The 13,278-nt window shown below is 44.5% G+C and overlaps 1 protein-coding gene across 1 annotated transcript in view; it reads left to right on the top strand.

Moving 5' to 3' along the window:
• Window positions 1–9,645, top strand: part of tmem235b (transmembrane protein 235b) — a 119,532-nt gene extending 109,887 nt beyond the window's left edge. The window contains exon 7 of the mRNA XM_070856848.1: window positions 9,413–9,645. Within this exon, the coding sequence (XP_070712949.1) occupies window positions 9,413–9,645 (233 nt within the window). The remainder of the gene's footprint in view (window positions 1–9,412) is intronic.
• Window positions 9,646–13,278: the final 3,633 nt, after the last annotated feature.

Here is a 13,278-nt window from a genome sequence, read left to right as displayed (position 1 = left end):
ACTGAAGTCGGTCCCACGCACTGCGATCTTCCAGGACGACATCTTGATTACAGGTCGGGACACCGTCAAGCACCTGCAGAACCTGGAGAAGGTTCTTAGTCGGCTTAATCGTGTGGGGCTCAGGTTAAAACGCTCTAAGTGCGTTTTCCTGGCGCCTGAAGTGGAGTTGCTGGAGAGAAGAATCGCGGCGGACGGCATCAGACCGATTCGAGGATGAAGGCAATCAAGAACGCAACGAGACCACAGAACGTGACGGAGCTGCGATCGTTTCTAGGACTCCTGAACTACTTTGGTAACTTCTTACCGGGTCTCAGCACACTGTTAGAACCACTGCACTCTTTACTGCATAAAGGAGATGAATGGGTATGGGGTAAAAGCCAAGAAAATGCCTTTGAGAAAGCTAGGAAACTGTTATGCTCAAACAACTTGCTTGTGCTGTATGATCCATGTAAGCGTTTGGTACTAGCATGTGATGCGTCGTCATACGGTGTCGGGTGTGTACTGCAACAAGCTAATGAATCTTGGAAATTGCAACCGGTTGCTTATGCATCCAGAAGTCTATCTAAGGCTGAGAGGGCCTACAGCATGATCGAAAAAGAAGCGTTAGTGTGTATTTATGGGGTAAAGAAAATGCATCAATATCTGTTTGGGCTCAAATTTGAATTGGAAACTGACCATAAGCCACATATCCCTCTTTTCTGAAAGTAAGGGGATAAATACGAATGCATCGGCCCGCATCCAGAGATGGGCGCTTACATTGTGGCCATCCGCCACAGGCCAGGCTCAGAAAACTGTGCCGATGCTCTCAGTAGGCTGCCATTGCCCACCACGGGGGTGGAGATGGCACAACCCGCAGATTTAGTTATGGTAATGGAAGCATTCGAGAGTGAGCAATCACCTGTTACCGCCCAACAGATTAGAACCTGGACAAGCCAGGACCCCTTAATGTCCTTAGTAAAAAACTGTGTGCTCCATGAGAGTTGGTCTAGTGTCCCGTTAGAGGTGCAGGAAGAAATAAAGCCGTACCAGCTGTGCAGAGATGAAATGTCCATCCAGGCAGACTGCCTCCTATGGGGTAATCGGCAGTGGTGCCAAAAAAGGGCAGGGACACTTTCATTAGTGACCTCCACAGTACCCACCCAGGCATTATAATGATGAAAGCGATAGCCAGATCCCACATGTGGTGGCCCGGTATTGTTGCAGACTTAGAGTCCTGAGTGCCCAAATGTAACACATGTTAAGCAATGCACCACTAAGTTTATGGTCCTGGCCCTTCAAACCGTGGTCCAGGGTCCATATCGACTATGCAGGCCCATTCTTGGGAAAAATGTTTCTTGTGGTCGTAGATGCGTACTCCAAATGGATTGAATGTGAGATAATGTCGGCAAGCATGTCCGCTGCCACCATTGAAAGCCTGAGGGCCACGTTTGCCACGCACGGCCTGCCTGATGTCCTTGTGAGTGACAACGGGCCGTGCTTCACCAGTGCCGAGTTCAAAGAGTTCATGATCCACAATGGGATCAAACATGTCACATCTGCTCCAATTAAACCAGCGTCCAATGGTCAGGCAGAGCGAGCAGTGCAAACAATCAAGCAGAGCTTGAAGAGGGTAACTGAAGGCTCACTTCAGACTCGCCTATCCCGAGTCCTGCTTAGTTATCGCACAAGACCCCACTTGCTCACTGAGCTCCCCCCCGCTGAACTGCTCATGAAAAGGGCACTGAAGACAAGGCTCTCGTTAGTCCACCCTGATTTACACGAACAGGTAGAGAGCAGGCGGCTTCAACAGAATACATATCATGATCGCGCAAATGTGTCACACGAAATCGAGATTAATGATCCTGTATTTGTGTTGAACTATGGACAAGGTCCCAAGTGGCTTCCCGGCACTGTTGTGGCCAAAGAGGGGAGTAGGGTGTTTCGGGTCAAACTTTCAAATGGACTCATCTGCAGAAAACACTTGGACCAAACCAAACTCAGATTCACAGACTATCCAGAACAACCCACAATAGACTCTACCTTTTTCAACCCCCCAACACACACACAAGTGGCAACCAACCCAGCAGTTGACCACGAAGCAGAACCCATCACCTGCAGCAGCCCAACAAACGACTCACCAAAACCAGCATTTACACCGAGACGATCAACCAGGGAAAGGAAGGACCCAGATCGACTCACATTGTAAATAGTTACACTATTGACTTTGGGGGGGGGGGGGAGTGTTGTTATATATGTAAACCTGTAAATACCCTTGTTTAACCACCAGAGGACCCATCCCCTGGAGTCCCAAGGGATCCCACAATCCCTGGAGAGGCACTCTGGAGACCTGCAATAAAGGACTACGGTCACACATTACTTTAACCTTACAGTATCTGGTCAGATTCTTTATTTAAGACATAACACCCAGTTTATCCAAAAATAAAGATAAAATCCAATTCCTGCCGACCGACAGATCAATGAATACGGCTCTATTCGGGGACGTGTTTCCTGAACCAGGGGCACAGTACCTAATCCGGGGACTGTCCCCAGAAAACAGGGATGTATGGTCAGCCTATGCTAGGATAATATTGGAAAATAATAGTAGGATTTGACAGACATTTCAGGCCCAGAGGGGAGCATTATCTTTTAACAAGAGAAGTGTGCTGTGCCGGGAGGTGACACGATCTCCTGTTATTGAGCGTTCTGCCTGGGCGAGGAGCGGGGGGGAGATATAATTTACCACTTGGCTGGATGTTGTATGCTTTTCATCAAATGTCTGTTGTTTCATTAAATAGATTTACTGCAAGTACACTGTAACCCAGGTGTCCTAAGGCGAGCTCAAGGAGGACAGAAAAATTGAGATTTACTGCAAGCCTTGATTAGACAATTTATGTAGCCTTTTTGTATCCTGTTAAAAAGGAACTTGACTGAATTAAAAAAAAATATGAGTGTAGCTAAGCAGTTTAAAGCTCTGGCCGCCTGACAGTAATGGAACATGTAATGGAATGCATGTCCGAATTCAGGCGTGATTGTTCCGCAAGATGCTTTCTCTGAGGGTTGCTGTTGAAAGGGCTGTGATCTATGAAGCCAATCAGAGCATTTTATTTGATGCCAGCAATGACATCAGCAAGCTCTCCTGCCCTCAGACTAGAGTGTTTACTAATTGAAGGAGAAAGGGAAGGAAGGGAAGGGAAAGGAAGGGAAGGAAAGGATGTCCTTCACGACCTCAGGATATCCCAAAGTGCATTACAGCCAATGACATACTTTTGAAGTGTTGACATTGTTATAATGTAGGAGCAAGTGTATGTGTTACATATCACCATATTGGCGAATTACAGGAGGTGTAACAGTTCCAGCAATAATGGGGAGCAGGAAATGAAGCTGGGTGTACAGCACAGTATGTTGTACAGTGGGAGCTGTGAGCACCCTGTCATAAGAACATAAGAAATAGGAGCAGGAGTCGGCCATTCGGCCCCTCGAGCCTGCTCCACCATTCAATAAGGCTGATCTGATCACGGACTCAGCTCCACTTCCCCGCCCGCTCCCCATAACCCTTTATCCCCTTATCGTTTAAGAAACTGTCTATTTCTGTCTTAAATGTATTCAATGTCCCAGCTTCCACAGGTCTCTGAGGCAACGAATTCCACAGACTTACAACACTCTGAGAGAAGAAATTTCTCCTCATCTCAGTTTTAAATGGGCAGCCCCTTATTCTAAGATCATGCCCTCTAGTTCTAGTCTCCCCCATCAGTGGAAACATCCTCTCTGCATCCACCTTGTCAAGCACCATCATAATCTTATACGTTTCGATAAAATCGCCTCTCTTCTGAATTCAAATGAGTAGAGGCCCAACCTACTCAACCTTTCCTCATAAGTCAATCCCCTCATCCTCGGAATCAACCAAGTGAACCTTCTCTGAACTGACTCAAAAGTAAGTATATCCTTTCATAAATATGGAAACCAAAACTGCACGCAGTATTCCAAGTGTAGCCTCACCAATACCTTATATAGCTGTAGCAAGACTTCCCTGCTTTTATACTCCATCCCCTTCGCAATAAAAGCCAAGATACCATTGGCCTTCCTGATCACTTGTTGTACCTGCATACTATTCTTTTGTGTTTCATGCACAAGTATCCCCAGGTCCTGCGGTACTGCAGCACTTTGCAATCTTTCTCCATTGAAATAATAACTTGCTCTTTGATGGTGTGTTGTACGGTGGAGCTGTGAGCACCCTGTCCTGGAAGCTCCTCCATGGGTGGAAGTCGGAAGTTAGAGCAGACAGTCCGCCCATTCCCACTGAAATTCCCTGCGATCTCATTAGTATATGCCTGAACATAAAATGGGCATTAATCAGCGTAAACAATTGGGGCCTAAGGAAAGAGCCAAACTCACACCATAAATATGAAAATTAAAGTGTCAACTCTTCATTCATGCACGTCAGGCTCAGCATGATTAGGAACCCGCAATCTGGGAAGTTTTTCAAAGTTTTAATGTGACTTATACCGATGCCATAAAAATGCATTCAAGGAAACAGAAAATACAGCGCAGGTCTCAGTGAGGATAAATTGTTTAAAAAAAACGTTTAAAAAAAGCAATAAAACATCAGAAACGTGACTTTGTGAGCCTCTGAGCCAGCGCAATTGCAGGAAACTGGCATATGAGGCTTTGCAATTCGGGGCTGGGGCAATTATTATGGATGGAGATGCATTCGGCAGGAGGGATCCATAGACGTTTGTGAGAGATCAAGGAGATTTGCGGTGTATTGTACTTACGCGCGTGTAATGTATGCACCTGTGAGTCTGCTCACAGGTTCGTAGAGCTGTTGCATTGTGAGTGGCTTAGCCAGTCACATGATGTTCACAAGACTCAATAAAACCCCAGTCAGTTGGGTCTAGGTCATCCTCGATCAGGTATGCAGTTGTGAGCCTAGTGGATGAACTGGTAATATGTAGTGTGATTGTTAATAAACCAACTAGTTCTTAAAATATATATGTTGCTATGAATTCATAAGCAAAGAACCCATGAAGCAAATACATTACAGTGCGTAACTCACCAACTCTCAAAATTCCACAATCTTTTAGGCTGCATATTTGCGCCTATCTCTGGGCGTAAATATGCAGGATATTCCAGGATCCTATATGAAATGCGCCTGTCCCGTTATAACAAAGTTACTAATTGGCACAGATCTGCAGCACAAAACTGCCCACAATTTAGCATTGGTATGAAATTTCAGAGTCCTATTTAGTATGGAAGATAGAAATGTCTCTATTAAACTTCAACAACACGCACAGAATCTCTTGGAGGAAAATGTACATGCAGAGGGAAGTAATTTTAGTGTAAGCTGTAAACAGGGAATGGTTGCATTCATTGTTTTATCATTTAAATAAATTGGAAGGATGGAAAGATCAGTTTATAAGAATAAATGGAGGATAACTGAAGTGCAGAAGGACCAGATGAAATAATGGGATTGATAAATCAGTTCAGCTTCTCACCAGCAGAAAGGCTAATCAACCATCGTAAAATAGGATGAGATTAAATTGGTCTATAATAAACAGAGACAATTAGAAGAGAAACTGTGTGATTACTGGACTAATTGTGTGACAGATGGTGAGGGACATGATCTTGAGGACATCGTGCCACATGTGCCAGCTCTCATGAATTTATTTAGGCTAGAGTTATACCGCATTCTTTGCAAACTAAAACCAGTGTAAGGTGACCTCCTGTTGACGATCTCACACCTGAAGGCTTTAGTGTTCTTAGCTATCGCCTTAGTTATGTTTTCCTACATTACAACTGTGACTACACTTCAAAAAGTACTTAATTAGCTGTAAAGAACTTTGAGACTTCCGGTGGTCATGAAAGGCACCATATAAATGCAAGACTTTCTTTTTATACTCTTAGGGGCCAAAATTCGGTTACGCCCCGTTTGGGGGGGGGGGGGCGGGGGTAACCGAGGCGAGGCGGGACTTCCTCAATGACTCAGCATCCACAGCCCTCTGGGGCAGAGAATTCCAAAGATTCAGGACCCTCCGAGTGAAGAAATTCCTCCTCATCTCAGTTTTAAATGGCCAACTTATCCTGGGACTATGTCCCCTAGTTCTAGACTCACCAGCCAGGGGAAACCTTTCAGCATCTACCCTGTCAAGCCCCCTCAGAATCATGTTTCAATGAGATCACCTCTCCTTCTAAACACCACAGAGTATAAGCCCAATCTACTCAATCTCTCCTCATAGGGCAGCCCTCTCATCCTAGGGATCAATCTAGTGAACCTTCATTGCACCGCCTCAAAGGCATAGAAACATAGAAAATAGGTGCAGGAGTAGGCCATTCGGCCCTTCTAGCCTGCACCGCCATTCAATGAGTTCATGGCTGAACATTCAACTTCAGTACCCTATTCCTGCTTTCTCGCCATACCCCTTGATCCCCCGAGTAGTAAGGACCTCATCTAACTCCTTTTTGAATATATTTAGTGAATTGGCCTCAACAACTTTCTGTGGTAGAGAAGGCAAGTATATCCTTCCTCAGATAAGGAGACCAAAACTGTGCACAGTACTCCAGGTGTGGTCTCACCACAGCTCTATACAGTTGTAGTGAAACTTCCTTACTCTTGTACACCAACCTCCTTGCAATAAAGGTGAACATGTCATTTGCCTTACTAATTGCTTGCTGTACCTGCATGCTAACGTTCTGTGTTTCCTGTACGAGCACATCTAAATTGAACTCTGAACACCAACATTTAATAGTATCTCACCATTTAAAAAATATTCTGTTTTTCTATTCTTCCTACCAAAGTGAATAACCTCACATTTCACTACATTCTGCTCCATCTGCCACCTTATTGCCCACTCACTTAACCTGCCTATATCCCTTTGCAGGCACTTTGTGTCCTCCTCGCAGCTTACTTTCCCACCTAACTTTGTATTATCAGCAAACTTGGATACATTGCATTCGGTCCCTTCATCTAAGTCATTAATATAGACTGTAAATAGCTGAGGCCCCAGCACCGATCCTTGTGGCACCCCACTAGTTACAGCCTGCCAACAGGAAAATGAACTGTTATCCCTACTCTCTGTTTTTTGTCTGTTAACCAATCCTCTATTCTTCTAATATATTACCCCCAAATCCATGAGCATTTATCTTGTGTAGCAACCATTTATGTGAGATCTTATCAAATGCTTTTTGGAAATCCAAATATACTACATCCACTTTCTAGTTACACGCTCAATAAACTCTAATAAATTTGTTAAACATGATTTCCCTTTCATAAAATCATGTTGATTCTCCCTAATCATATTAGGATTTTCTACGTTCTTATAAAAGTATACAAAGACGTTAAGTGGTACAGATGATGTAAATCCGCAATTGACATTAGGAATGGTCTTCTGGTGGGAAAGTGGAAGTAAAAAGCTTACATTTATCCAGATACACAATTAGATGAATTGAGTGGGTGTGGTAACATGTTACTTTTGAATGGATGAACTTAGATTGACTAAATGATCTGCCTGATCTATATTTAACTTGTGAACCAGCTGGTATCTGCCTCAACTGAGTGCCCTCAGGAGGCCAGCAACAGGAGATTTTCCAGAGAGCAAAAGCACCGAAATGTGTGAGACTCTTCCCACTGTCTGTGTGTTTCTGTTCGGCTGGTGATGCCGAGCTATCAGTCCCTGGTATAATCAGCAATCCTGTGTGATTGAGTCAGCCCTGTGATCGGTACTGAATAGAATCCTTCAATAAGTTACTGTCCTGGAAAAGGGGTGACACGGGATTGTGTCAAAATGTGGAATCAGTGTAAAGCAAGACCTGCCAAAACACCTTCCTTAAACAGTGTCCTGTGTACCACGATAGTTTACAAAACATGTTTGCGTTCCTCCTCCTGCTGTTAGTTAACTCTCCTTTTCAGTTCTGCCTCCCTCTGTGTCACACACTTTTGATCAGTGGAGAAGGCAGCTAAGTGAACTGCTCCCTGTAACTGGAGATTCCACTGCTCTGTAGTCGTTTATTTACAGTGAAATGTTATTCTAAAATATGCTGAAATCTAAGTGCTTTTCCACGGGATGCATAGACAACTTGCATTTATATAGCGCCTTTAACATAGGGCTGTTATCGCCGAAGCCAACCAGAGCATTTTATTTGAGGCTAGCAATGATGTTAGGAAGATCTTCTGCACTCTGACTCAAGTGTTTACTAAATGAAGAAGAAAGGAAAGAAAGGAAGGACGGAAGAAATTAATGAATATATAGCGGCTTTCACAAACTCAGGACATCCCAAAGCACATTGCAGCCAACGAAGTATGTTTGAAGTGTTACAATGTAGGAAAGGGCGTATGTGACATGTGTCACCATGTTGGTGAACTGCAAGATCTTGTATCAATTCCAGGATGTTTCACAGGAGCGTCATCAAACAAAATGTAACACCGAGGCACATAAAGACTTGTTAGAACACTGGTCAGAGAGGGGGGGGGGGGGGGGGGTTTAAGGAACGTCGTAAAGGAGGAAAGAGAGGTAGAGAGCTTCAGGGAGAGAATTCCCGAGGTTAGTACTGTACTGCAGTTTATTAGTTCTTACCTGGACCAGCTTGACTCTTTCAAAAGGTTCTCTTCTGTCAGTTGGTGCATGTAGTGGTGAAGATGAAACCTTAAAAGCAGTTGGTTGGTCTAATGTATTTGCTTCATGGGTTCTTTGCTTAAGAATTCATAGCAACACATAGTTAATAAACTAACTAGTTCTTAATAACAAAGGTTTAACAATCACACTACACATTACCAGTTCATCCACTAGGCTCACAACTGCATGCCTCATCGTAGATGACCTAGACCCAACTGACCTGGGGTTTTATTGCGTCTTATGACGAACACGTGACTGGCTGAGCCACTCACAATGCAACAGCTCTACAAACGTGCGAGCAGACTCACAGGTGCACACAATACAGTTGGTCTCCCTGGCGTCAGTGGTCAGCGGTACTTCTCACTGGCTAACAACTGAACAAAACTTAGCCCACAGAGTACCTTGGCTCTGACAGACGGTGAAGACCTGGATGTGCAGTGCGTTAGATACCGAGCTTCTACTTCTTGGAGCTGGGTTCAAATTCAGCCCAGACTGACCAGATCAAAGTGTCATCTGACTACCAGCTGGAATGATTGCATGTGAAATCCAGCTCCTAGCATGGGCCTTCTAAAAGGCAGTTTTCTGCAGAGAGGCCACAAAATGGTGTACGGAAATGGAAATGTGTCACACTGTTGCAGTGGGGGATGGTCTTTAGGTTGGGTTTACTTTCTGCGTTTAACTGTGCTAAACCTGGGCTTGATGGCACTGAGCGCCTGAAATGGAAAATGTTCCTCTCCCCAGCGCCAGCATCCCTCTGTTTGACAGGCATGTGATGCGGATATATCTTGAGGTTGAAGTCCTGACGTCACGTGTTCTTTGTGTTTCAGGTGCTCTGACCCTGGCTGGGATCTCGGTTTACATTGCTTACTCAAAAGCCGCCTTGGCCATCGCGATGCGCTTGTATGGACACAAGTTGTTCGACAACGTTCATATCGGCTTCAGTTGGTCCATGGGCCTGGCCTGCCTCTCTTGTGTCTTGGAGGTCATTTCTGGGACTTTGTTTCTTCTGGCGGCCAAACTGGTGGCTGTGCAGCACCCAGAGCAGTCGGCAACCACATGAGCAACGCGTTAATGTACAGTGATGTCGCACTTTATTATTGTACTGTTATTGTGCCGAATTTTGTAATGAGCTAAATTCAGGAACCGTGTTGTAACCAGCGCTGATATCTGTGAAGCCTGTCGGCCACTTTGGACTACATTTTCCTCTGGGTGTTAAGTTTAATGAAAAAGTAGATGTGAGTAAATGACAGCAAGACTATTAAAAAGAGTAATGTACTTGTTAAGGCCTTGTTAAAGATCAATTAAGGGATGTTTACACAGAATTGTATGGCAGGGAGTGAGGAGAATAAAAATTGAGTTCTGAACACACAATGAGGCCTGTAAGTTTGTTGTACAAGGGAAGGGGCAAAGGTTTTCATTCCCAGCGCATAGGCACAGTGGACATTGCTCGGAGGATGAGGAGAGGGTTGCTCACCTGACTGTGCATAGGAGGCACTACCCAGGCATGAGTGGGAGCAGTGGACATGGGGGGAGGGGAGGTCTGACTGCACTGTGCCATTTAATCCAAAAGAGCTCCAAAGAGAGATTTTCATCTTCACTGCACTGTTGGTGTACATCACAGCTTGCCCTCAACTGCCCTGCCCCAGTCCATTCCGGCGCACACAGGGGACAGCTCAAGAGTCAGCCATTTTGGTGCCCGCAATTCCATGAAAGAGTTGACTGAAACGCTGCTTCATCACCACCCAATGTAAACTTCGGTAGTGAGCACCGGCAACAGCAGAGCAAGTTAAAGTTTTCCCCAAATTGCTGGCTTTCCCCAAGGTACATGACATTCTTGTCTTTAGACATGCAGCCATCCGTGACTCAACCAACAATCCAATCACATATATAATGAAGTAGTGCACATTAAACCATCTGGCTCCTGAGGTATCTCCTGTCAGTGCCTGGAAGGACCCTGTGGCGTAAAGGTCGGATGACAGTCGTGACCTTTACCACCACTGGTAAGCAGTGTGAATGATAGATTGTCCATCCAGCTCTTGTTGACCAGATGGCACAGTCAGTCACATATAAGCCTATCATTCTCTGCTCCTTCATCGTGCCCAGATAGCTGACTCTTTGGTGGTTGACCCAATGACTGGATAAGTGCCTACCATGCTTCATCTGACTTCTGTGCTCCTCGGCCAACCTTCCCTCTCCTTCCCCCTCCCCCTAGCACTATAAGATACCCGGCAATGGCAGTCTGACCTGGAGTTAAATATTGTACTCCCTTTTCAATTGTCCCACACAGCTCTGTAATACAGCACAAGGTATTTCATGATTGGCTTTTGACAAGCCCTTAGCAAATAATGTTTGTGAAGTCACTTTGGAACAAGAGGAGTCCTCAAGAAAAGGAGTGATGAATTGTCCATCAAAGCTTTCCACTGGTGTTACTTCAATCTTTACTCATGTCTACACTTTTACCAATTTCCTGAAGAGAAGAAAAAAAGACCAATATCTTCCCAGAAACATCCACAATTTTCTGGCAAAATATAAACTACTGAGACATAAAAGGGAATACATTTAAAAAAACCCTTGTAATAGAATCATCTGAGAATGAGACTGTTTACTGTGAGGAGAGAGGGTCACAGGAATGCTTAATCACCGAGTAAAAAAGCTGGTCCAAATATAACAGACATGCAGGATGTTTTGGAGCAAGAACTGTCTCAATTAATCCAACCAGCACTGATTAAAGACAGCAGCATCCAACGGCAGATGCACAATGAGAAAATGTTATCAGCACGACAATTATTGAGACAGCACACTGATCAACTTTGACACTCACATCAAGCTCCCCCTTGGGGTTAATGGAAGCTTTCTTTCTCTCTCTCACTGTTACGAGCAACTGAGTGAAGGTTACAATGAGGAACCACATTGTCAGAACAAAGCATAGCAGTGAGGTAGTGTCCCCCTCTGCTCTGATGTTATTTCCTGACCTGACCTGCTGTATTATGATGTATTATTCTGTATTCCATCTGTACTATTCGCTTCAACCACTCCCTGTGGTAGCGAGTTCCACATTCTGCCCACTCTCTGGGTAAAGAAGTATCTTCTAAATTCCCGATTGGATCTCTTGGTGACTATCTTATATTGATGGCTTCTAGTTATGCTCTTCCCCACAAGTGGAAACATTCTCTCTGTATCCACTCTATCAAAATGGTTCATAATTTGAAAGATCTCTATTAATTCACCCCTCAGCCTTCGTTTTTCAAGAGAAAAGAGACCCAGCCTGTTCATCCTTTCCTGATATGTATACCCTCGCATTTCTGATATCATCCTTGTAAATCTTCTCTGCACCCTCTCTAGTGCCTCTATATCCTTTTTTTAATAATGTGGCGACCAGAACTGTACACAGTACTCTAAGTGTGGTCTAACCAAGGTTCAATACAGGTTTAGCATAACTTCCCTACTTTTCAATTCTATACCTCTAGAAATAAACCCTAGAGCTTGGTTTGCTTTTTTTATGGCCTTGCTAACATGTGTCCCAACTTTTAGTGATTTGTGTATTTGTACTCCGAGATCCCTTTGTTCCAAGTAATAAGTGACCTCCCTATTCTCCCTCCCAAAATATAATACCTCACATTTATCTGTGTTGAACTTCATTTGCCAATTATATGCCCATTCTTCAAATTTATTAATGTCCTCCTGTAATTTGTTACAGTCCTCCTCAGTCTTGACTATCCCCCCCAATTTGGTGTCATCGCAAATTTAGAAATTGTGTTTTTGATTCCAAAGTCTAAATAGTTAACGTAAATTGTGAATAATAGTGGTCCCAGCACTAATCCTTGTGGCACACCACTACCCACCCTCTGCCACTGTGAATAGCTACCTTTTACCCCAGCTCTGCTTTCTGTCTTGAAGCCAGCTGGCTATCCATTCTGCTACTTGTCCCCTGACTCTGCATTTTCTGACCTTGTTCATCAGTCTATTATGGGGTACCTTATCGAAGGCCTTTCAAAAATCTAGATAAATTACATCTACCGCATTTCATAGAAACATAGAAAATAGGTGCAGGAGTAGGCCATTCGGCCCTTCGAGCCTGCACCACCATTCAATAAGATCATGGCTGATCATTCCATCAGTACCCCTTTCCTGCTTTCTCTCCATACCTCTTGATCCCCTTAGCCATAAGGGCCATATCTAACTCCCTCTTGGCATCAACAACTCTCTGTGGCAGGGAATTCCACAGGTTAACAACTCTCTGAGTGAAGAAGTTTCTCCTCATCTCAGTCCTAAATGGCCTACCCCTTATTCTAAGACTGTGTCCCCTGGTTTTGAACTTCCCCAAAATCGGGAACATTCTACCCGCATCTAACCTGTCCCGTCCCGTCAGAATCTTATATGTTTCTATGAGATCCCCTCTCATCCTTCTAAACTCCAATGTATAAAGGCCCAGTTGATCCAGTCTCTCCTCATATGTCAGTCCTGCCATCCCAGGAATCAGTCTGGTGAACCTTCGCTGCACTCCCTCAATAGCAAGAACGTCCTTCCTCAGATTAGGAGACCAAAACTGAACACAATATTCCAGGTGAGGCCTCACCAAGGCCCTGTACAACTGCAGCAAGACCTTCCTGCTCCTATACTCAAATCCTGTAGCTATGAAGGCCAACATACCATTTGCCTTCTTCACCGCCTGCTGTACCTGTATGCCAACTTT

This window comes from Pristiophorus japonicus, chromosome 16 (assembly GCF_044704955.1).
Source record: "Pristiophorus japonicus isolate sPriJap1 chromosome 16, sPriJap1.hap1, whole genome shotgun sequence".
Classification (NCBI taxonomy): domain Eukaryota; kingdom Metazoa; phylum Chordata; class Chondrichthyes; family Pristiophoridae; genus Pristiophorus; species Pristiophorus japonicus.
The sequence above is the reverse complement of the archived record's forward strand: the minus strand, read 5'-3'. Positions and strand labels throughout refer to the sequence as shown.